This window comes from Acinonyx jubatus, chromosome E1 (genome assembly GCF_027475565.1).
Source record: "Acinonyx jubatus isolate Ajub_Pintada_27869175 chromosome E1, VMU_Ajub_asm_v1.0, whole genome shotgun sequence".
In the NCBI taxonomy this organism is placed as follows: domain Eukaryota; kingdom Metazoa; phylum Chordata; class Mammalia; order Carnivora; family Felidae; genus Acinonyx; species Acinonyx jubatus.
Genome location: NC_069397.1, coordinates 30750159 through 30776173, shown reverse-complemented (window position 1 = coordinate 30776173; position 26015 = coordinate 30750159). Strand labels below are relative to the sequence as shown.

Below are 26015 nucleotides of genomic sequence, written 5' to 3'. Positions count from 1 at the left end.
GACTCTGTATCAAGTTGCCTTTAAATATGGTTCTTTATAATACTAAATGATCTTTTTCTCCCCTTTTTACTGCAATTAATATTTCTATTTGAAACAAACGCTACTGAAAACATTCAGAATATATTGTACGTTTATGTCATAAATTACAATGATAAAAAAATTACCATTAAAACAATTTAATACATCTTTTTTACACGTCTGTTCATAGAACTTCTGATGTCAATAAGTTCACACTTATTCACAACCCCACACTTACATTTTAACATTCAGGGACTTGAACTATCACAGGAAATACTAGAATCCTAGTAAACGTATTTATGCATTTTCTTTCATTTTTATGATGCTGAAATTTCAAAATAGTCAGTACTCAGAATATAAAATAGGCCTAGATCCTAAAGGAGAAAGAGAGTCAAATCTGAAATCAGAATGTAATCTCTGGGCAGGCTGTTAGGACTCAGTGATTCCTCTTCCATTGTGAGCTTTTAAAATAGGATGGTTCACAATAAAAGAAAGTAGTAACCAACTATTTTAGAAATAACAAAAATAGGCAGAAGTTATGGCCTGGAGCCTAAAACAACTGTGGGAATAATAAAAGTACTCAGTGCTACAAGTATGAAGGGCTAATAAACTGAACCATGAAGTCCGTGCCTACTTATTTAAGAAACAAAGCGTTTCTTTTAATATTACCTATCAAACTCTCTGGTTTTGAATAGTCCTACATTCTAAATGGGCCTGTGGATTCCTTATGACTGACAGCTGAAACTGTTCATTCAATTTTAAGCAGGGTAAATTAGTTGAAAAAATAAACAGCATTATATAATATTTAAAATAGCTTTACATTACTGTAAAGTATTTCTCCCCTGAGAAGACTAAATACATGATTTTTCAAAAATCACAAATCTGAAGCAGGACTTAAGATGCTGACTTCAATTATAGCCTGGAAGCGGCAACTTCTGTCCCTCCTTTGCTTCAAAAAAAGTATAAGAAAGAGTGATGAGATCAACATTCACCATTCTTGGATCTTCAGCAAATTCAGGATCGATGTAGAAAAACACTGGCATATCTACTTCCTCTTGTGGATTAAGCCTTTGTTCTTCAAAACAGAAGCACTACAAATTATAAAGGGTATTTGTTTAGTTTCTGTTAGAATACAAATAATAATGGTTCATTTCTTGGCTGTAGTGAGCATACTGCAATTAATATTATAATAAAAAATACAATTAAATATAAACTAAGTTCTGTGACAGAATGACATTCTCTTTTCATCTCATTGACTTTTGCTTTAAAATTAAGACCAAAAATTGTTTTAAAGTTAAAAGCAGATTCCCATTTGGTTCATCGTCTCAACAACGAACCATAGTTATTATAAGCAATGGGAAAAAAGTTCAATGTTTAGAAGAAATGATTAGTTTCTACACAACACTGCAGTAAGTTTAGTACTAACCAGTTTATGGAATATGATGAAAATACATAAAAGTTTGCATATAGCTATACCTGTATTTTATTGAAATACTGTCCAGCTTCAAATGGTACAACATTGTATGTAGAAATTCCAATTACTGGTTTGTCTGTAGGATTCTTAGCTTTGTAAAACGCCAGTGCAGTCTCTCCTGGCACTACCTGTTTTAAGAAAAATATACATTATCAATACTTTAAATCTCACAGCTCCTCCTTTCCCTATCAGTCATATTTTTCCTATTCGTCAGACCACAATATTTTATCTAATAATGTCGAAGGTCAGCAAAATAAATCGTGGATACTACCCATGAACATGGGTTTTTTAAATTTTTTTTTTTTTTTTTTTTACATTTTACTTATTTTTGAGAGAGAGAGCACAAGTGGGGGAGGGACAGAGAGAGAGGGAGACACAGAATCCGAAGGAGGCTCCAGGCTCTGATCTGTCAGCACAGAGCCTGACATGGGGCTGGAATTCACAACCTGTGAGATCATGACCTGAGCCGAAGTCAGACGCTCAACTGACTGAGCCACCCAGGCACCCCAACATCTGGTTTTTAAATTTTATTTGCCTATGTCCATGAAGAACTAGTGCTCTATTAATCGTTAATTGTGTACCATCCTCTTATATATCTGAAGTCTTCAAGCAATGATCTGCAAATTATTTAAAATGTCCGAGGGGCACCTGGGTGGCTCAGTCGGTTAAGCGTCCGATTTCGGCTCAGGTCACGATCTCACGGTCCGTGAGTTCGAGCCCCACGTCGGGCTCTGTGCTGACAGCTCAGAGCCTGGAGCCTGCTTCAGATTCTGTGTCTCCCTCTCTCTCTGACCCTCCCCCATTCATGCTCTGTCTCTCTCTGTCTCAAAAATAAAATAAACATTAAAAAATAAATACAAAAAAAATAAAATGTCCAAGGAAAGCCAAGCCTATCATAGCCCAAGCCTGACTTAACACTTATACCTGAACATAATTATATGACCAATATAGATTCTTTATAAGAGGTTAACATTAAACTCAGCTTACAAGCAGAGTAAATTGAACTTCTAACCAGAGTAAAACTGACTGAATAGAATTTTTATTTAACCAAAAAGCACTAATACACTTTTTGAGAGAACAGATTTTTTTTAAATTGCAAGGCTGTAGGGGCCCTGGGTGGCTCAGTTGATTAGGCATCAGACTTTGCCTCAGGTCATGATCTCGCGTTTCATGAGTCTGAACCTTGCACTGGGCTCTCTGCTGTCAGTGCACAGCCCACTTCGGAAACTCTGGCCTTCTCCCTTTCTGCCCCTCACTTTCTGCTCACATGCACTCCCTCTCTCTCAAAAATATTTGGGGGGTGCCTGGGTGGCTCAGTCGGTTAAGCGTCCGACTTCGGCTTAGGCCATGATCTCGCGGTTTGTGAGTTCGATCCCTGCATTGGGCTCTGCAGATGCTGACAGCTCAGAGCCTGGAGCCTGCTTTGGGTTCTGTGTCTCCCTCTCTCTCTGACCCTCCCCCACTTGTGCTCTCTATCAAAAATAAATAACATGAAAAAGAAAAAAAACATTTGGAAAAAATTGCAAGGCTTAAAAAAAATCAATTTCCAAAGGATTCTCTGTCCTTTGTACCATTTCAGACACTAATATCTTGCACACTAGTATATAATTAGAACATTCAAAATCATAACCTATGAAACCCTTAATCATTGAAGAATTCAGTCATGTTTACTAACATGCGGGAACACCAATATTTATAAGGGTTTCCCAATAAGAGTCACAATTAAGCTTTTCTGGCTATTCCTCAGCTCATGAGATAATTTCAATTAAATCCTCCAGGATTCCAGTTAGTCAAGATTTTAGGAAACTTCTAAAGTAGAGATTTCTAAAGTAGAACATGACTATTTATTATGGTTACTTCAAAGGTTCTCATTTTTTTTAAGAAATAAGGATACACACAAACACACACATTTTTAAAATTTATTTTTAAGTAATCTCTACATCCAACATGGGGCTTGAACTCATAACCCCAAGATCAAGAGTCACATGTTCTTCCCACTGAGCCAGCCAAGAGCCCTGAGATGGGGATCCTTTTTTTTTTTTTTTTTTTTTGAGAGGCAGAATGCTTGTGAGGCAGGAAGAGGGGTAGGGAGAGGCTGAGAGAGGAAGGGGGGAGAGGGAGAGGGGGAGAGAATCCTAAGCGGGCTCCACACTCAGGACGGATTCTAAGGCAGGGCTTGATCCCATAAACCGTGGGGCGAGGAGCTGAAATCAAGAGTCCGATACTTCACCAACTGAGCCACCCAGAGGCTGCAGTAGTTTACTAATTTATATCAAAAGTATCCCTTCTCGGCGCACCTGGGATCCAGCCCCACTAGGGCTCTGCACTATCAGCGCACAGCCTGCTTGGGATTCTCCCTCTCCATCCCTCTCTGCCCCTCTCCCATGTGCACTCTCCTCACAATAAATAAATCTTTTTTAAAAATGAGTAAACTACTTTTCATTGTAACCAATGATTTTCCTTTTTTTTCCCCTTATCTATACCTGAGGCTATGCTACACACGGCAGCACCGCTGCTCCTACTCTCAGGATTACTGTCCACAAATTTCTTAGTGAATTCTTAATACGACTCTGATAAAAACCGAGGACCTTCTCCATTGTTCCAAACTGACATTTACTGCAGTATCATTTAACTTAAAGTATATTCTGTTACATTGAGATAGGGCCCTGTCAAAAAGTAGTCTGTGAGAATAAAAGAATTACAGTAATGGAGTATCAGTTTTTTGAGATTATGTTTACATGAGTGTTCTCTAAATTGTGAAAGTTTCAGTGATGCAATAAAATAATTTTTACAATGAAAAAAGTAATCTTTTCATAACTACTTTAATCACTTACATAGATTTCTGTTTGCTGAGGTCTAAAATTCCACTGGAGGCTTGCATGCACATCTGCATTAAAGGTGACTTTGATAATTCGATCCTTCACAGGCACCATGTTTTCAATCTGGTCCGACACATGACCTGCTACTGCTGACCCTCCAAGACCAGTAGTCTAGGTATTAAAGATATTAAGTATATTAAAGTAGAACATGTTAAACAATACTTACGGGTGATTATGGGATAAAAACAAAATCTTAAAAACAATTTAATAATCTAGTAGGATCCCAGTTCATACTGTCACTGCCCATTTCCTATGAATGTATCAATGGTTTGACCACCTCTGGGGTGTCAAGGGCCTGTATTTGTTAGAGTCATATTTTTTTTCGGTAATCACTTGGGTATTGGACACAGTAAAAAAAAAAAAAAAAAAAAAAAAAAAAAATGAGTCATATGGGAGAAAGCTGACTCACCAATGGTAATATAGCTCAGAATTTTAGCTTAACTTTTCATAAAACCTATTTCCTTTTATTGCCAGTGTTTTATATAAACTATTAGTCATTAGAAGTAAAAATTACCCATGACCCTATCATTTCAATGAAACTATTTAAATAATTAAATTACCCACAGCCCCCTCTGATCCCTTTCCATATCATCACTTTTATGGCATAGATTAGTTTGTAGCTTCACTTTTGTATTCTGCTTTTTTCAAGCATCACAAGTGTTCTGCCATGTTAATAAATGTTTCTGTAATTTTTTCCTGTACTTCTTTGTATAGTACAGCTTTTATAAACATCATCAGTTAATCAGAGAACCTGATCCCTTTCGCCGCTGAATCAACGAACCTTAAGACATCAGGAATATTTGTGCCTGACTCTTCTTGCCTATCTTCATTGCCATTATCTCCTTATCATCACAGATGTTTAAAAATAAAAATCCTTACTTCCAGGGTCATCATTCTTCTGATGCGTGAGGTTGCCAGAATTCTGGTCTTCGGATAATTAATCTGTTACTATACTAGGAAAAAAATATCAAATTTGAGGCTAGGGGAAGACTCCCAGCAAAATACAGTATTACTATCTTCCACTTATTACACAAGTCACCTAACTGTACTCAGCTGCCATGCAACATTACTGAAGTACATTATGAACCTACAAGATGTATTAGAGGGCAAGCCTTTTGTCTTTTTTTTAGTAAGTAAATTCTTCTGCCCGAGAGGGCTATAATGCTTAAGTTTTAAGATGTAACTCCTGAAGAATCTGAATCAGTTGAATAAAGATTCCTTAATATATTGTGACAGGAAGTCTCTGAATACAGATCCTTCAAATTTGCAAGCTTGATAATTAGAGAAATAAGAATAGAGAAGGGCAATGAAAATATTTCCTGGGCTCTAGTCTAGTTCTGCCATTAACTAGCTCCAAGAATTAAATACATTTTACTTTTGGGGGACTATCCATACTCATAAAATGAGGTCTCTGTATTAAATTGTTTATATAATTCTTTATTTTTGGCTCTAAAGTTCTGTGATTCCAAAAGCGAAAGAGATGCTCTTCTGGACACTTAACATCAAACTTGACTGAAGTTTCGGATTATAAATTACAATTGTTTTGCCTATCCTGCTCTGCATTTGCACACACATGCAAAAATACTGTCATTCACTTCAGTTTAAAGCAGAGTTTCACAACTTTGGAACTAAGGGCATTTTGGTTTGGATAATTCTTTGGTTTGGGGAGGAGCGAGTGTCTGTGCTGTGCAATGCTGAATGTTTACCAATCAGCATCCCTAGACTCTACCCACTAGATACCAGTGGCACCCTTCCTGTTCACCTCCCAGGTTGTGACAACCAAAAATGTATTCACACACTGCTAAATATTCCCTGAAGAATAAAACTGACCCCTTCCACCCCCATGATTTTCAGAGATTTATACTTGATATTTTGGATTCAGTTCTGCTTATGATTTAACCAACTGCTAGTTCTGGGATTCATGCTAGGTCCAGGCTGCCGTCTGATGAAAACTAATTCACATTCTACACTCATCCTCTTGAATCAAACTACTGCATGCCCACATAAATGCCAATATTAGGAGACTGAAAAGTCCTTTTGACTTGCTTTAGTTATAAAAAATAAGGTCAAGTTAATCTCCAAAAGGACAGGGAAAGTAAGACCGACATTAACAATCCTGGCAGGAAAAAGCAGTTAGCCAATGATTCCCAAAATAGTACACATTGGGATCACCCGAGGAATCTTTAAAACATTACTAATACCTGACTCCCACTCTGAGACATTCTGATTTAAGTGGTTCCGGATGTGACCTGAGTGTCAGGATTTTTTAAAAGCTCTTCAGATGATTCCCACTCACAACAAAGTTGGAGAATCACTATCATTTAATGAATAATGTGTAGCTCTAACCTGTGTTATGTTTTTTAAACAGAAATTCCTGGGCCACACCCAGACCTCCTAATCAGTATTTCTAGGTAAGGGAGCCCTAACATGTTCATTAAAGTAGCTCCACTAGGAGTCCTAATGACCAGCCAAAGCAGCAAACTACTTAAGGAGAATATATACGAATATATATGAATATATACGAAATAAATAAAAGTGTGGCTTCGCACATGGTCCTCAAATATTAGTCTGCATCAAAATCAGCTAGGGGACTTATTAAAACACAGATAGCTGGGCCCCTCCCCCAGAGTTTGATTCAGTAGCTCTGCAGTTTGATCCACGAATGTGCACCCAAGTTCCCAGGTGATGGGACGCTGGTCGTCCGGGGAAACACACTTGAAGAACAACTGCATTAGGGACCCTGGGTAAGCACATTACAGTCATATATTAACAGTGGAGGGAAGCCTCATGCCTCTTTGTATGAATTAAACGCTACTCCCAGTTTAAGCCCAAGTTACAAGCATACTCCCATTTCTGGGTTAACCTTCGCATGTAAACCATACACGGTTCACAGAATGACTGTACTAACGTAATTTACATTTTAAACGCGAACATCTGTGTGAGTAGCAAGAAGGTAAGGCAGGTTGCCGGACGGCAGAGTATATAGGCTGCGGACCTTTTAGGTGATGTAGCTCAGAGATAGGAAATTTCACTCTGCAGTGTGGTCGGTATAAGCACGATCACTATAGGGGCGTGGGTTCTATCCGTAACTTTGCCACTAACTTTTTTTGGTAAGCTTGGGCAAGTCACTTTTCAAAGCCTGTTTCCTCTCTGGTGGAGCAACCTCAGACATCCCTCCAACACGACACGGAGGAGCGATCGCTGTCCAGGAAGCTGTCCTGCACCTCCGCCCCTCCTGATGGCACAGCCCAGGGTGCAGCGCTGGCGCCTACCTGGCAATACAGCCGATAAAGGGGCACGGCGGCGTAGGACGCCCCCAGCATGCCCACTGCGGCTGCGGCCACGTACGTGAGGACCGTCTTGTTCCGACGCCGCCAATCCTCCTCCTGCGCGCGCGTGAAAGGGTTCGTGCTCTTCGGCCGCCGCGGCGGCTGCAGGGCCAGGTCCCGGGCCGGGTTCGGACGCCTCCATGTCCCAATCCACCTCAGCCCTGTCTCATCACTTCCTGTCCCATTTCTTCCCACCCTGAGATACGGCTGTACCCTCTCCGCAACCCAGGTCGGGGACCCAGGGTGACTCCAACACCAGCCACAGCCAGCAGCGGTCCTTAATACGGGACGCCAGAGCCCTCCCATAGCCCCCGGAGAGAGCTCCAGACGTCACGCACAAACGGCCAGATCTCGCGAGGCCAGCTCAGTCTCGCGACATCTGGGATGAGCCTGCCGCTGCTTTGGCTACTGGACTCCTCAGGTGGCGGCGTTTGCAGGCGGGCTACGGAGGCCGGGTAGCCAGATTACGGGTAAGTTCGCGTTTTACTTCTTGAGTGTTCCTCCCACTGTGCTTCCCTCCAGTGCCTATTCTAACTTCCTTTTAGGAAAACGCCTTGCGCTCCGCCGCGTGCAAGTACATCACCATTTGGGCTTGTGTCCCTGATCTTCCTAAAGTCCGCCACCCTTTGTCTCGACCTAGCGGCCCTCAGCCGCTGGCCGCTGCTTACTGCTCTGGACTTGAGCTCAGGGATCACCTCTTCCAGGAAGCCTGCCTGTGTTCACCACAGCGCACCACAACACTCCCACGTCGGCGTTTCCTCGCCCCCTGGGAATTGGCTTCCACTTCTCTGATGCCTCTTAACTTGCCCAGTTAAAAAGACCAGTTCTGGAGCAGAAAGACGTTGCCAAACGAGTTTGGCCTGAGGAGCGTGACCGAGATGCGAGGATCCTTTAAAAAGGAAGGATTGAAAGAAATGGGGATGTTCATCTTGGAAAAGAACCCCGTAGGGGATGTAATACCTTTCTTCACTGGACCCACGGGACGGACGAAGTAGGAGCTGGGGGGAGCAACAGGGCACAGGCTAGTTTTGCTGTAATGGAAGGAAGCATCTTTCTAGGAACTATAAAGTAGTGGGTAAAAAGCCCACGTTCTGAGCTCTCCGGGGTCATACCTACGTCACACTATGGCCCTGTGTCCTTAGGCCAGTTATTTGACCTAAGACGTGGTGGCCTTTTGTGTAAAATGGAAAGCATAATCGTAAATAAGAATATGTGTATAAAGTGACTTTCACAGTGCCTGAGACATAGTAAAAATTTAGTAAACGTTCGACTCTATTTCTAATGACTGGCACAGGTAGGATTATCCCCCGTTTATGGATGAGGAGGCCGAAAGCCTGAGACGTAAATAAATAACATTTATTTATTAAAATTGGTGTTAAATAACATTTATTTAATAAAACCATTTAATTTATTTTTTTGTAATTTTTCCACGGGCCAGACCGTGTTCAACCTACTTGAGGCTACAGCGCAGAGAAAGTCAAACATGAATCACTTCTTTATGATAAAGTGTACTTTCTACTGAGGGACCTGGGAGATTATCAAGTAACAGATGTATAAATGAGGGAATTTCAGATAACAATCAGTACAGCTGGACAATAGAATAGGAGAGTGTGATTAAAAATAATGATGAGAAGAGGGAGTGGAGTCTTTCTGAAGATGTGACATTGGAGCCTAGTCCTGCATCGTAAGGAACCTACCTGCACAATGGCAGTTCCAAGTCACACAGAGGCCCAGAGGCAAGAAAGAGCTAAATAAAAGAGCAAAAATGAGGCCAGTGTGTACCCAGCATAGGGAGCACGGAGAAAAGTAGTAGGAAATAAGGTCAAAACAAGTATACAGGGGCCAGATAATAGCCTTTTAAGCCACGTCCAAGGGTTTGGACTTTATTCTAAAAGTCATAGGAAGCTATTGCAGAATTCAGGTTGATGCATGTAAGTGATGTGATCTGATTCATATTTTTTATTTTTTTATTTTTATTTATTTTTTTTAATTTTTTTTTAACATTTATTTATTTTTGAGACAGAGAGAGAGACAGCATGAACGGGGGAGGGGCAGAGAGAGAGGGAGACACAGAATCGGAAGCAGGCTCCAGGCTCCGAGCCATCAGCCCAGAGCCCGACGCGGGGCTCGAACTCGCGGACCTCGAGATCGTGACCTGAGCTGAAGTCGGACGCTTAACCGACTGAGCCACCCAGGCGCCCCTCACATTTTTTAAAAAACACATTGGTTCTGTTGTGGAGAATAAATTAAAGGGAGCGAGGGCAAAAATGGAAATAGAGCAGGTTAGAAGGCAGTTGCAGTGAGTAATGATGGTCACCTTGAGAGTATATGAGTAATTGATTAACTTGTAGGCACAGGGCCAGAAAATTGCAAAGCCAGTAACATCCAAGCATCTTCTGACTCTTTCCTCCTCCATCACAAAAACTTCAAGATGCTCTGCTTCTATAAATTTACTTGTATTAAGTCTGAAAATCTTCTTCATCTCTCTCTACCTTCGTTCCTATACCTCATTGTCAGGACAAGACCTGACATATATTAAGTTTCTCACAACATAGACACAAACCCCATGCAAACGTTGGTGTCATTGAAGCCAACAATGCATTCCCTTCAACCATTTTGTTTTCTCCAGGCACCCCTTCCATGTAGCAACAGGTAACCGTATAAATATGTCAGTAATAGTGTCTTTGTCTTGGCATCTATTATTTTGTTTTGTAATTGCAAATGAAACTATTCCTTTCCAAGGTACAGTAATCTTGATAGCAGTAAAAATAGTGTTGGCTGTAATTCTCACGAGTCTGAGTGTGCTTGTGATATTGCATAAATCATTATGATAACTAATGCTAAGTAATGAGTTCTACCGTGAATGGACTAGGAGCACCTCAGGGCAAGGTTAGTACAGTCGTGTTTTGCAGGTAGAGGTGTTGATTACAAACTGAAAATATTAGGGGCTGGGCTGACATCTCAGACGTGGCACTTCTAATGTGTAATATTATTCTTTAGCAGTAAGTAATTAAACCTTGTGAACGTGTTCTAGTTAGCTATGATCATGTTCAGTTTTACATAATATGTAAAATTGGTTGTTATACAAACTATTTTGTGGGGTGAGGGTGAGCAAATTGCTTGAAGGTAGGAAAAGAAGGAAAAAATGGGAAAAAAATAGATACCATTTGATAGTCATATATTTTAACCGATTATTGGTTTTCAGGCTTTGTGAAGACTTAAAGATGATTTTTTTTTGTTAATTTTTAAATGTTTATTTATTTTTGAGAGAGTGAGAGACAGAGTGTGGGAGGGGGAGGGGCAGAGGGAGAGAGGGAGACACAGAATCTGAAGCAGGCTCCAGGCTCCAAGCTGTCGGCACAGAACCCAACATGGGGCTCGAACTCAAGAACTGCGAGATCATGACCTGAGCTTCAGCTGACTAAGCCACCCAGACTCCCCAAAGACTTAAAGATTATAACGATGTATTATTTTAAAATTTTGATTTGTAAGTACATTTTTTTTAGTATTTTTATGTATCACATAAATTATGGAAATTGCGACTTAAATCTTAATATGTTAGTCACTGAGCTGCATTTCTTAGCTATTTGCCTAATAAAATTACTAGATCCATTTGGCAATATGAAACACCTAGCAAACAGTTGTTTATTTCGTTGCTACTTATTATAATAATTTCCTCATACCTAAAAGAGGAAAAGTAATGTATTTCAATAAATAGTGAGAGCAAATGAATTATAGTTTGCCTGAGAATAAGCTGGGTAATCACCGTTTCCAGTGATTGTGCACAGTGATGGCATGAAGTTGTCTCAGTAAGTCTTAACATTCTAGTTTCTTATTTCCTGGCAGCTTCCTTTAAGCCACAAGTTTGAAGAGCTACTCCATTTAAAAGATCTTGAATAAGTTTATGTAATTGACAGATCAGGTGAAATGAAACAGAAATTATTCATCTATAGAAGGCATTTTTTTCAAATAATATTTATCAAGATCAGGGCCAGCTTCATGGATAGGTCACCTGTGCAGTCTAAGACCCTGCTTTTGAAAGGACACTTTGCCCCAAGTAGATGGAATGACATTTTGACATAATTCAGGCTTAAGTCCTATCAGCCTATCTGGGCTAAGCAGGGTTAAAGGCAGAGACAGAAAACCAGGGAAAATGCAAAAGCAGAGAGCCCAGTCTCAGGAGGTAAAAGGGAAGAGACAAGGCAACAGGCAAATTCAGGTCTCCTAATAATAGTCAGGGTATATGAAATAATGTCAAGCAAAATTCCAAGCTCCTCGTCCTAGCCCATAAGACTCTACGTCATCTAGATCCTGTCTGCTTCTTAAATTTCACCTATTTCTCTCTCCCCATATTCACTGTGCTCTAGCCACACTTCTTTGTGTACTGTAAACACCCCAGATTTATTTTGCTGCCTCAAGACATTTTCCTGGAATACTTTGTCCCTCAGTTTCTCTCCTGGCTGACCTACAGTTTGGATCTTAGCTAGAATACCACACTACCCAGTCCAAATCAGCCCTCTTCTGTCCAGTCACATTTGCTCATGTCACCTTTGAGTATGTGATCCCCAGTTTGCTTTGGTGTTTCCCTTTTTTACTGTTTTTCTGTCAACACTAGAATGTAAGTGCCACGAGAGCAGGGACTGTGGCTTGTTCACCGTGTTATCACAAGCACTTAGCGTAGTGCACATGATTGTACTGGGTAAGTGTTTGGTGCACGAGTGCATGAATGAAAACAAATAGAAGGCAGTCTGGTAGCATCAGGAAACTTCTGAGAGTAGTGAGCTGTTGCTCTGATGAAGATCTCATGTTTCCAGAAGATTGGGACTCCTCCTTCCAAGCAGTTTTCCAGTGTTTCCCACACGGTTGGTCTGTGTGTTAAAGGCAGATGCTATGTGTCCACCCCCAAGGCCAATGAGTAGCATTCCTGAGCTGCTTAGATTCTTGAAAACAAAACAAAACAAAACAAAAAAATCACTGGCAGTGGTAGTAGTGCCTGTGGGTACAAAATAAAGACGATAGTAAAATAGCTCTCTTGGCCTTTATATCTTGATTTCCTGAAACTTTCATGTTACTAAAATTTTTTTTTTTTTAGTATTTATTTTTTCTTTGAGAGAGAGAGAGAGAGAGCACGAGTAGGGGAGGGCAGAGAGAGGGAGACACAGAATCTGAAGCAGGCTCCAGGCTCTGAGCTGTTAGCACAGAGCCCGACACGGGGCTTGAACTTGTAAACCACGAGATCATGACCAAAGTCAGAAGCTTAACTGACTGAGCCCCCTAGGCACCCCTCATGTTATTTTTATTGTAAAGTTTATTTTTATATATTTTGAGAGAGAGAGCAAGTGGGGGAAGGGCAGAAAGAGAGAGGGAGACAGAGAATCCCAAGCAGGCTCTGTGCTGTCAGAGCACAGCCCAAGGCGGGTTTGGAACACAGGAACCCTGAGATCATGACCTGAGTTGAAGTCAAGAGTTGGACACTCTATTGACTGATGCACCCAGGCGCCCCTTTTAAAAGATCAGTTAAGTAGTCTGGCCCAGGCAAGGGAGCCATTCCTGATTATATAACCCTAGGATTATTTAAATACTAATGCTTCTCAAAGAATCTCAGCTGTGGTAAGGTATAGGACATTTTGCTACCCCGTTTTTTTGTTTTTGTTTTTGTTTTGTCTATTTAAGTGTAATACTGAATCTATAGGTCTGACTTTACAACAAGATATATTTGTGTTAATATTTTAACATTAGCTCCAGCTAATCTATGAATAGTAAGCATTTCCAACTCGTCTGTCACAGAATCCAAATTTTTAAAAATTATTTAACATTTTTTTTAAAGTTTATTTATTTATTTTGAGAAAGAGAGCAGGGAAGGGGCAGAGGGAGAAGGAAAGAGAATTCCAAGCAGGCTACGCACTATCAGCCTGGAGCCCAACTTGGAGCTCAAACTCATGAACTGTGAGATCACGACCTGAGCCAAAATCAAGAGTCAGTCACTTAACCGACTGAGCCACCCAGGTGCCCCCCACCCAAGATTATTTATTCGCTAACCAGCGTCATCATTCCCTCCTCTTCTCTTGAAATAACTACCTAATGTAGAATTTCACTCTCCAAGTACTTTTTTTCCTCCCCTTCAATTTCTTACAAATGACCTGATTGCCGGCTACCCTATCCCATTCATAGCCCAGACCAGTCTTAGAGGTGCATGCATGTTTTAAAAAGAAAGTCCTCCCCTCAAAAAACTGTGGGGGCTTGTAGTTTAGTAAGCCTGGAATAGAATTTGTGATTCATAGAACCAAAGAAGAACCATAAAGATCACTTTATGAGGGGGTGCCTGGCTGGCTCAGTCAGTTAAGCAGCTGACTCTTGGTTTTGGCTCAGGTCTTGATCTCACAGTTTGTGGGCTCCAGCCCCGCATCAGGCTCTGTGCTGACAGCACAGAGCACAGAGCCTGCTTGGGATTCTCTCTCTCCTTCTCTCGGTGCCCCTCCCTTCTTCCCTCTCTTTCTGTCTCCAATAAAATTAAAAAAATACATAAATAAAGATCACTTTATGAATGGCCTTGTCATTCTACATATGGAGAAACTGGGGAGCAGAGTGGTTCAGTGTCTCCTCCCAGTCCCTTGGCTAGTGGGCAGCAGAAATGGAACTCAAACCCTGTCGCGGCTGGCGCGACAAACACCGAGGTCAGGGTCCTGACGGTAGGGGAATGCAAGAAAAAAAGAGAGAAGAGAAAGTTTGGGAACAGGAGGGTCCCCTGGGCTGATGGCCCAAGTGACGGCTTTATTGTTGCTGTACACAATCTTTTATAACCAGACTCTTATGGGTTAGGTCATTCTAAGAATAAACAGGTTTCACATAATTGCTGCCCACCAAAACATTTAGTTCTGTGTTTCTTGTGCACTTTCTGAACGGGTCACAAGACCTTGTTGATAAGATTGCTAGCAAAACACAATTCCCATGTTTGTTACTATCTGACTCGGGGTAGAAAAAGGGAGGTAGCATTACTGCCAACACCTGCAGACCACAGTCTTCAGGAATTAACTCTCTCAGCCTTGACAAGGCTTTCGTATGCCCTTGAAAGTGGGGGAATGGGAGGGGGAACCACCAGGTTGGCTTGAGTCAACAGGGAACGTTGCTCGACCCTGGCGCCGGGGCCCGGCCCCCCCACATGAATGGGAGTGGGAACCACTGGGTTGGCTTGAGTCAACGGGGAACATTGCTCGACCCGGTCTCAGCCTGGCACCGGGGCCCGGCCCCCCACAAACCCAGATATCTTAACTTGTAGGACAGTCCTTTTCCCAGTGCAATGCACTTGTAAATATAAAACCAGTGCAAGGAGAATTCCAAAGTGTTTTTTGTTTAAATGGACTAGAGATGGTTAATATGAGGAAAAATTAACATTAAATACTGTTTGTACTGTGAGTTTCTTTGCTATAAGTCTTATTTCTTTTTAAAAACTATAGCAGGGAGAAAGTGTCTTTTATTTTTACTGCTTACCAATTTGCTTACAAAGGAATAGTTATAGAAAGTATTTAAAGGGTATAGCCAGTTCTCTGGTATCTACCAGGTCTATGTTATTTTCTCTTTCACCTTGCAGAATTTTTTGATACCTTAGCAAATGGTGACAAAAGAAGAGCATGACATGAAGGGAACATGACATTAAAGGAAACTTAAGTAGAAGGGGCTCATTTTCAATCAGATACCAAGAAGGGGCACTCATACCAGATTAACTGTTTTGATATTTTTTTCTTTATTATCAAAATAATATATCAAAGTATGTATGTATCCTGTGTGTGGAACATCCAGATAATACAGAATAATTTAAAGAAGAAAATATCAAATACCAGTAAATACAAAATAGTAGTAATTTCAACTGTTGGTCATTATTGTTTACCTTTTAGCGTATATTTTCCATAAATGTAATATGAAAAGGTGAAATAATTCTTTATATTCTGTTTTTACCCTGCTGTTGTTTTTCAGATACTTAGATATTGGGGACTGCTTTCTAAATCAACAAATATGAAGAAATTCATCTGTATAAACATCTTTGATGATTACGTAGTATCATTGTATGTGGATAGATGGTATATTATCTAACTAGCCATCTGTTTGGATATGTAGGTGGTTTCTGATGTTTTGTCATTGTCTATATAACTATTCTTTGATGGTATACATGAACTAATGAATATTTTCATGTGCTTGCTGGATCACCTCTTGCCACCCATAGAGTATTAAAGGGACCTAGTGTCCTGCCTTTTGTAGGCTAACCTTGGACTTGGATTTTCCACCATTGCTGGTATCCTTTCTCCTCAAATTTTCTCATGAATAATGTGTTTGCTCTTTCATTTTTTTTCTAATCCTCTTTTTCTTATTGTTCATAATTGTTTGTTAACTGAGCTAAATTTTCACTTTTGAGGAATATTTTACAAGTACGGCTATAAGCCATACTTACATGTCTTTCTTAGATAGTTGTGACCTTAGTCATATCTTCCTGTTTGAACATAAAATCACGGAGTGCCCTATGTGTTCTCATTGCGCTGTCTGGAATCTGGTTACTTTATGTAGCGTGTGAACCTGAGAAGACAATTAGATTGCTAGCCTGGAAAGGCTAGCAGTGTGTGTTCTCTTCTAAGAGCCTTCCTGAGCTCCTTCTCTTTTGTTTCCTCGCTGATAACAGAACCTAAGCCCTCACCCTCAGTGATGAACTAGAGATCCCAAATTAGTTGATCCAGACAATCTGGTGATCTTCAAAGACACATAGATGTATTTGAGACCAATAGCTTCTGATAAATCACCTTCCTTATTAGGTGATGCTGCTGATGGTGGTGGTGATAATGATGATGATAATGAAGGAGATGAAGGGACTGTGTGGGCTTACTATTAAGCCCACTAAGCCCACACATGCCTCCTTCATTGTTATCACACCTCATCCTTCTTCCCTTCATCCCTAGTTACTTTTCACTTCAGAAAAAGAAATAAATGTCATTAGAGTTCTTTTCTAGCTTTTTAAATACTTCGAAATAAATAGTAGATTTTTTTTTTTAATTTTTTTTTTTAACGTTTATTTATTTTTGAGACAGAGAGAGACAGAGCATGAACAGGGGAGGGGCAGAGAGAGAGGGAGACACAGAATCGGAAACAGGCTCCAGGCTCTGAGCCATCAGCCCAGAGCCTGACGCGGGGCTCGAAGTCACGGACCGCAAGATCGTGACCTGAGCTGAAGTCGGACGCTTAACCGACTGCGCCACCCAGGCGCCCCATTAGTAGATGTTTTAAAGGCATTAAATTAACAACAAAAAAGATTAAAATACCTAGAAAATAATTAAATAAAAAATATGTGAGATCCACGTGAAAACAGCTTTACACTATATTCATATTGAAACACTACAGAAGATCACAAAAGATTTCAACAAATGGAAAGACATACCAAGTTCTTGGGTAGCAAGACTCAGCAGTATAAAGATAGTTACCAATACTTCCTCCATTAACTTTTAAATTTAACGTGATTCCCCAACAATTGGCATTATTTTGTTTTGTTTTTTTTAAATGAGATAAGGAGATTTTGAAGTTAATGTGTAAAACAACCAAAAATAGCCAGGAAAACAGTTAATAAAAGAAGCAATGAGGGAAGATTGGATTTACCAGATATAAAACATATATTACAAAGCCTCCATCACTGAGATAGGCTAACAAATGGGCCAGAAGTAGGCCCAAACATTTATGAGTTTTGATGTATGGTGAGGGTCTAATTGCAGATCATTGGGAAAAGATGGATTATTTGATAATGTGGTTGAGACAACTGAGTGATCTTGGGAGAAAATAAGAGTTGGATCTCTACCTTACACTGTACACTAGGATGGATTCCAAGTGGATCAAAGATTTTTAAATGAGACCATCAAAATACTAGAAGGAAATATGAGAGAGTTCTTTATAACTTGAGTATATAGAACTTACATTGGACTTAAAATCCCCAAATCATGAAGGATTGATAAACTTAGCCATAGGCTTTTGTATGACAACAACAACAAAAATCCATAGCTAAGAACAAAAGGAGGAAAATATATTTGCAATTCTTAGTGCAGACAGAGGGAGTAGTCTCCCTAGGATGTATGAACTCCAGAAACTGACAGAAAAAAGCTAACAATGAGTAGAAAAATTGGCAAAAGATATAAAAATACAGTTATATGTGAACTATGTGAGATACAAAATGGTTCTTAAGCATAAAAAATGTTCAGCCTCACTCAGATTTAAGATCTTACAACAGGACTGTCAAAAATCCAAAAGTTATATAATACATGGGGTATCAGACACTGTTATTAGAGGGATGGTAAATTAGGGCAGTTGATGATTGAGGGCAGTTTGGCAATTTATTTAAAAATATCAAGTGTGTATAAATGCTGATTTTTGTGAATTTGTCATGCAGATGAATTTGTGCACATGTGATGTGACCTGTATATAGAGTTTTCATTGCAGCATGTTTATAATATAGCAAAACATGTGAAACTACTTAAATATCTATCAATAAGGGTATAAATAAATATGGTCCCTCCATAAAATGGAATGCCATGCAGCTATGAAAATAAAAAAGAATCAGGATGCTTTGTAAAAATATGGAAATAATTCCAGGTTCTATATTAATTAAAAAAAAACTAAACAAAATTTTAAAAAGGGGGGAGCGTTTGGATTCTGTGTCTCCCTCTCTGCCCTTCCCCTTCTCATACTCTGTCTCTCTCAAAAGTGAGTAAACATTAAAAAAAACAAACAAACTAACAGGTTGCACAGCAATGCTTATGGCATTCAGAACTACTGCATACATGAGAGAACCTATTTATATCATGGGTTTATAATCCATACCCTCAGGGATTGTACAGTGCACAGCATGAACAGCTGGATGCTTTGTGCCTGATTGTAGCTAATTTCTTAGTCAAAACAAAAGCAAAGGAATCAATATTTATTCATATTTGTTTATGCATAAAGGAGCTAACAGTATTCACAAGAAACAAAAACAGTGGGTACTTAAGTTATGTGGAAATGGTGTGGTGATAGATAGGATGGATATATACATCCATTACAAACACCTCATTGGGATTTTTAACTTTTTAAAAACTAAAAGACATACTGTTTCATTATCAATATTATGAATATTCATTCAACATTGCAATTTCATGAAGTTAATATTTACCATATTTTCTACCAGATGTTTTTATCCTTTTTTACCTTTGTTATTTTTGGTCTAGTAAAAAGAACTTGTTTTAGAAAGTATTGAATGCCATCTCTTTGGGAATATAAATTAAGTCTGTTATTCACACATATTTATCATGGGCAGATTTTTTATCTCATGAGATTTTTTTTTTTAAGTTTATTTATTCTTGAGAGGCGGGGAGGTTCAGAGGGAGAGGGAGACACAGAATCTGAAGCAGGCTCTAGGCTTGGAGCTGTCAGCACAGAGCCCAACACGGGGCTCGCACTCACAAACCGCAAGATTAATAACCTGAGCTGAAGTCGAATGCTTAACCTACTGAGCCACCCAGGCACCCCCATGAGGTTTCTAGTTGTGTAGAATTAAAACTGTTTTGATCAAAGTAAAGCTCTAATTTAAGATTTCTGGAATGGATTTTTTGCTTACAACAAGATTCTTTCCTGCAATGTTCCACTTTCTCTGCTTTTGCTGATCTAACATTTTCCCTCTTATGAGTCACTAAACTAGAAAAACAATATATTTTTCTTGAATGGGTGTATTTTTAGTAAAAGAATAAGAGTATTTTTCTTCTGTGTCATTCATTAATAATGTGAAGTTGTGGGGGGGGGGTGTGTGTGTGTGTAACATTATAGAACCCTTGTTGGTTGAGAGGCTTGCTAACTTCTAGAAAGAAAGGAGTAGGGAATAAATAGAAGAGAGGGAATGAAAAGGCACTTTATGATATTTAAGCTTTAAGGATAGATATAGATATCTTGTTTGTTTAAAAAAACCACAATAGATATCTTGTTTGTTTAAAAAAAAAAGCCCGCTGTTTGGATGGATAAAACTAAACACATTTCTGTTAGTTTAATCAGCAGTAATATCTCCATATAAAAGAGACAGCATAGGGGCACCTGGGTGGCTCAGTAGGTTAAGTGTCTGACTCTTGATTTCCACTCAAGTCATTATCTCACAGTGTGTGGGTTCAAGCCCAAGTTGGGCTCTGCATTGACAGCAGGAAACCTGCTTGGGATTCTCTCTGTGCCCCTCCCCCATTCATTCTCTCTCTCTCTCTCTCTCTCTCTCTCTCTCTCTCTCTCTCAAAATAAATGAATTTAAAAAAATAAGAGAGAGACAGCATATTACTACTGTTAGTACTCCTATATTTTCAGAGAATGACACTTTTCTACAAATTTCAGTTTCCCAGCATGCCATAGTGGAAAAATATTGGGTTTGGAGCTAGACAGAACTGGATTCAAATTCCAGTTTATAACTGGTTAACCTTGTGGTCATGGACAAGTCACATAGCTTCTGCATGACATTTTCATTTATGTAAATGTCTTTCATTTATGTAAATACAAATATGTAATACCTGCTTTGTGGGGCTCCTTTGAGGGAGTATAAAATCCTCCAACATGGTGCCTGGCCATATTGGTGTTCAGTAATGACAACATTCTGGGCAGGCTGGCCTTCCCCCATGCTTCCCCAACCCCCTGTGTGCACTATCAGAGCACTTAGCACCCTCCTGATGTCTGTTTATTTGACTGTCTCTGGAGATAGACTGTGCTTTTTAAGCTCACCTCGAGCACTTAGGACACTGTCAGGCATGTTAAGCGAATAAAATAATTTAAATACTTAAATTTCATTTTAATAATTTAAATAGAAATATTTAAAACTGCCTTGATGGGGCGCCTGGGTGGCGCAGTCGGTTAAGCGTCCGACTTCAGCCAGGTCACGATCTCGCGGTCCGTGAGTTCCAGCCCCGCGTCGGGCTCTGGGCTGATGGCTCAGAGCCTGGAGCCTGTTTCCGATTCTGTGTCTCCCTCTCTCTCTGCCCCTCCCCCGTTCATGCTCTGTCTCTCTCTGTCCCAAAAATAAGTAAACGTTGAAAAAAAAAAAACTGCCTTGTTAAGTATGACATTATATGAAATCTGTTGTATAGTTTAACAGCGACATAGCCATTAGACGTGGGTATGTTTCATCACCTGGGGACCCTGTGTTCAGTAAAGACAAATCACCACTAGATGGGGATCTTACTCACTTTGGCTTCATTTTTCTGCTGCTTTTGATCTGCATGCTTCCCCTGTTCCTGTTGCTTGCTACCACAGGGACTGTGAAAGTTGAAACAGGATTTTAACACCCAGGCTAGTGGAACAACACTATGTTAGGTTCCCAGAAGGTGTTTGGCTCTTTCTTCAGGGTCTACTCAAATTATTTACAGCAGAATCTGTGATTTCTTCATCATTCAATGGTTAGTGAAGGGCTGGGATGATCCCCTTGATTTTAGTTCTCTGCCTCAGTTTTGCTCTTCCTAGAACTTTGGGTCCCCAAGTCCTCAGCCTGTGTGGGATTCTGCAAGATAGTTTTGCCCTGCATTTCTGTCCAGCTGTTTCCAGGGCCAGAATTTTGCTTTGAATCAGTTACTGGTGTGCTGAGTTACTGACTTCCCGTAGCTCCTCACAGGTATAGCATGCCGCCTCTGTTTACCCCGGTGCTTTGTACGTATATTCCGATTTTCTGTGTGTGTGCTCAAACTCGAAAATATTTAAGAAGGCTTGCCCTAATTTTCAGCTTCTTCAGCCTTCCTTTATCCGTTATCACCTCCCTATTTTTTGTCTTCCAGAAATCTGTTGAACATTTAATCTGATGGCTCTTCTCCCATTTATTCATGTACATTATGAATTTATACTCTTATAAGTGGGCTCTCTGAAGGGAAGGAAGATATATGCCAAGGTCAAGCTTCCCGTTTTTTTGTTTTTAGATAATTTTATTTAAGAAAAATTTATTGAAGTATAGTTGACACACAGTGTTTCATTAGTTTCAGGTACACAACATAGTGACTCTACAACAGTACATTATGCTGTGTTCACCACACGTGTAGCTGCCATCCGTTGCCATACAACATTATTATAATATCACTGACCGTATTCCCTATGCTGGACTTTTCATCCCTGTGATTTATTTATTTCTTGCTCATTTCGTAACTGGGAGCCTGTATCTCCCACTCCCCTTCATCCATTTTGCCAGTCTCTACCCCCCACCCCCCACCAGCCCTTCCCCTCTGGCAACTTTAAATAAAAATCAGATTCATCAGGTTTTTAAAAATTTAGCTTTATTAAGATATGATTGACTTGTAATAAACAGTACCTATTTATAGTGAGAGAATTTGGTAAGTTTTGACATGTGCATTCATTTGTAAAACCATCACTACAGTCAAGGTAGTTACTGTACCTATGAAGAAACTAAGGCCTGGAGAAGAAGGTCACATTGGAATCTAGGCCTATCTGATGTCAAGGTCCACCACACTCTAGGCTTTGAAGTCTGAATGCTAGCTAGAAAAACAACCACTATTTCTCACTTGTGTGGGGAAAGCACACAATTTCTGAATCTAGCTATTCATTTCTTTAATAAGAGGGTTGTGCTAAATGTTCCCAGTGGCTTTTAAAGTTCTGTACTTTATCCATATTTCTTATGCAGAGATGGTAAACTTCTGTTCAAATACAACTTTTTTTAATTAAATGAAACTGCATCATTCTTTTTAATTTTCACAGTGGAGCCACATGAAACATTAAAATCATACACACACACACACACACACATACACACACACACACATATTTTTTTTTCTTTTCACAGGAAAGTATTTAAGAAGCTTGTGGAATGATATGATTCAGAGTAATATTGGATCTACAAGAAGTACCTCAAGATAGTTGGTATGACAATAGGAATTTCTGTTTTTTTCAACAGTGTATTATATAATTATCTTACAGATATTCTGACTATAAACTTTCTAGCCTGGGCGCCAGGGTGGCTCAGTCAGTCAGTTGAGCGCCTGACTTTGCCTTAGGTCATGATCTCGTGGTTCATGGGTTTAAGCCCTGTGTCAGGCTCTGTGCTGACAACTTGGAGCCTGGAGCCTGATTGTGATTCTGTGTCTCCCTGTCTCTTTCTGCCCCTCCCCTACTTGTGCATTCTCTCTCTCTCTCTCTGTCTCTCTCTCTCTCTCTCTCTCTCTCTGCCTTTCCAAAATAAATAAATAAACATTAATGGGGCTTCTGGGTGGCTCAGTCGGTTAAGCATCTGATTTTGGTTCAGGTCATGATCTCACTGTTTGTGGGTTCAAGCCCTGCTTTGGGATCTGTGCTGACAGCTCAGAGCCTGGAGCCTGCTTCAGATTCTGTGTCTCCCTCTCTCTTTCTTCCCCTCCCGAACTAGTGTTCTGTCTCTCAAAAATGAATAAAAACATTAAAAAAATAAAAAATAAATAAACATTAAAAAAACACAACTTTCTAGCCTTGTGCTCACAAGAGATATTTGTCACAGTGTTTTATTAGTATGTGATTTAAGTGTATTAATGGTGGAAGCTATATAGTTACCTAAAGCTTAACTGTATTTTTCATCTCTGCCAGAAAATGCCAATTTTATATAGATACAGATAATGATGTGAATATAGCCCTATAGCGCTCTCTCTCTCTCTGGAGAACTGTCTTTATATTTCTTAGATATTATCAACCTCTAACGTGTCTATATAAATGCATATCATTTACATACCAAGTGTATGTGATGTTTTTATGCAAAATTGAAATCAAATTTGACTACTCTTAAGGCATGAAAATTTATTTTCTACTTCTCCATTCTTAGGAAAAGAAGAATTTCTAGACTCTTCATCAAGATCTTCATTTACACAGTGGTTAAATCCAAGGCTCCTGTGGTAAAATCATGAATAAAAATACACCTGCTGTGGTATCATCCAGTCTACTTGAAAAGTAATTTTTAAATTAAATGTAATATGTTTTGAGCCACATAGTTTGAAATATACAGAATGTTAATGAGCTTTTAGTTCAAAATTTTATACAGCTAACTGGTCTAAAGCAATAATTAGGAAGTTGATCAATAATTACTTTCCAATGTAAATCAATGTATGGGATAAATTCTGCATTCTTTTTTATAATTCTTTATAGAAATTGCTTTTTAAAAAATTTGATCTGATATTTTGAATATTTAAAATATTTTATGATTCAAGTATCAAAATAAGATAATGTAAGATTAACTTTTGCTGAGTAACAAACCACCCGAATTGCCTTGAAACAGCAAGCATTTATTTTTTCTCATGCTTTGGTTGTTCTGGTATGTATCGGATAGTGTAGGATGGCCTCATTCACATTTCTGGGGCCTCATCTGGAAAGTCTGGATGGCTATCTCTCTGAACCTGGTCTCATTCTCCAAGAGGCTAGCTCAGGCTTTTTCACAGGATGGTGGAATGGTTCCCAGCAACAAGCCCAAGTGTTTTTCAAATGTCTGTTTCCCTTACATTTGCTGGTCTGTCATTGACTGAAGCAATTCAGATAGCCAAGTCCAAATTCAAGGGGTATAGATATAGAATCTACTTTTTTTTTTTAATGTTTTTATTTATTTTTTTGAAGGAGAAAGAGAGAGACAGAGCATGAGTGGGAGAGGAGCAGAGAGAGAGGGAGACACAGAATCTGAAGCAGGCTCCAGGCTCTGAGCTGTCAGCATAGAGCCCAACACAGGGCTCGAACTCATGAACCATGAGATCATGACCCAAACCGAAGTCAGATGCTCAACCAACTGAACCACCCAGGCACCCCTAGACTCTACTTTTTAATGGAACGAACAGTAAAGTCACATTCCACAGGGCATACAGACAGCGATGGGAAGAACTTGTGGCCATTTTGCAAACCTATAACTCATAGAATAAGGCATTCTTGTCTTTCATTCACTCTGTGCCCTCATTCTTCCTATAGATAACCATTTTTATTTTTGGTTCTTTCCCTGTGCTTCTTTTTGGATAAGCAAATAATATACATATAAATATATACACATGTTTTATATATATATATGTATTTGTGTGTGTATGTATATACACACTTGAGTCAATATTTTTACCTCAAAGCTATTATTCATAGTAAACACATGCACATTAGCCCTTCAGCTCAGGTTCACAGGTCTTCCCTGGAGAAGGATGTCAGGCTGGTTAAACTCAGGATGTCTTTCTCTGACATCACTTCCTGAGAGCACTGGAAAGTTCTGGTCTCCAGGGGTCACCAGCCAGGCTCATCTGTGGTGTGTGCAGAGAGCTCCATGCACAGCTTTATGCTCTGGTGCTGAACAGTTTTACTTTCTGGGACAGCAGAGAGTTTTGTCCAACTTCTTAAGGCAAAATCAAGGCCATGGGAAAGAATCATACGACTGAGTCAATACGGCCCCAACATCCAGGCTCCACCTCCCAGTTTCCACTCACCAGCATATTCTTAACAAAAAGGTAGCATATTATATATACTCTTTGATCTTGCCTTTAAAAAAAAAAAAAAAAAATATATATATATATATATATATATATATATATATATATATATATAAATTTTTAAAATTATATCCTGGTAGTCTCTTCATATCAGTCTATAAATGTCTTTTTTGTACCTTTTGTAACTATGTATTCTATCCTATCAATTTACCATAGTTTATTCAGCCAGCACCTTATTGATAGATACCCATTATTTGCAATTTTTGAAGATTTCAAATTATGCGAAAATAAATAACCTAGTATACACGTAATTTTGTATTTTTTTGCCAGAGTATCTTTGGGATAGATTCCTAGAAATGGATTTCTGGATCAGAGGGTAAACTTAGAGTTTATCAAATTCCCTCATTAGAAGTTATGCCATTTTGCATTCCCATCAACAATGTACAAGAGTACCTCTTTTTCCACAGCCTTGTCACTGGAGTATATTGTCACAGTTTTAAATTATATGTTGATCTTGTAAGTAAATAGCAATATCTCTGCCTAGTTTTAACTTGTAATTCTCTGGGATTAAAGTTGAGCAGCAGAACTATTTCTAATAGCTAAGAAAAAGTAAATAATACAAAATTTTAACATAAGGGAGTTGTAACATAAGGTCCTGGCAAGTAAATGCTGTACAAAATACAGAAATTCTGTTGACAATTAGAAAAAGAGGGATCCTTTACTGAAGCACTAATATATGGTGGAGATTATGAGTATCCCCCATTGAAGGAAATTTGCATTTGGAGGGTTTAAGAGGTTATACGAGGTACCTAATGAGGTACCTTAATTCCCCCTTTCCCTCCTCTCTCTCAATTCTAGGCTTCATTCTTTTATGCCCTTA

At 39.3% G+C, this 26015-nt stretch overlaps 2 protein-coding genes across 12 annotated transcripts in view; one reads left to right on the top strand and one right to left on the bottom strand.

Annotated features, from left to right (window-relative positions):
* Positions 1-101: 101 nt before the first annotated feature.
* LOC106989923 (cytochrome c oxidase assembly protein COX11, mitochondrial) lies at positions 102-8058 on the bottom strand. Its single transcript, XM_015088372.3, has 4 exons — positions 7644-8058; positions 4327-4482; positions 1495-1620; positions 102-1109 (listed from the first exon to the last, which is right to left on the bottom strand). The coding sequence occupies exons 1-4, from the start codon at positions 8004-8006 to the stop codon at positions 927-929; spliced, it is 828 nt and encodes a 275-aa protein (XP_014943858.2). The 5' UTR covers positions 8007-8058; the 3' UTR covers positions 102-926.
* The window catches only part of STXBP4 (syntaxin binding protein 4), a 166939-nt gene continuing 148949 nt past the window's right edge, over positions 8026-26015 (top strand). For 2 of the 11 annotated variants that reach the window (XM_027034162.1, XM_027034160.1), the window contains exons 1-3: positions 8080-8170; positions 22507-22583; positions 23512-23636. Coding sequence is in view for 5 of the 11 variants with exons in the window: in XM_027034160.1 (XP_026889961.1) it covers positions 23590-23636 (47 nt within the window). In the remaining 6 variants the exon portion in view is untranslated. Of the gene's footprint in view, positions 8171-22506; positions 22584-23511; positions 23655-23683; positions 25154-26015 lie in introns of those variants that run through there. The other 9 variants (XM_053212452.1, XM_053212450.1, XM_027034161.2 and 6 more) reach the window with 9 other exon arrangements.

Coding starts and splice junctions, on each gene's coding strand:
- LOC106989923 (XM_015088372.3), bottom strand. CDS start 8,006: ATGGGAGGGCTCTGGCGTCCCGTATTAAGGACCGCTGCTGGCTGTGGC. Junction 4,483..7,643: donor TTTATCGGCTGTATTGCCAG/GTAGGCGCCAGC, acceptor TTTAATACCTAG/ACTACTGGTCTTGGAGGGTC. Junction 1,621..4,326: donor CTCAGCAAACAGAAATCTAT/GTAAGTGATTAA, acceptor TTCTTAAAACAG/GTAGTGCCAGGAGAGACTGC.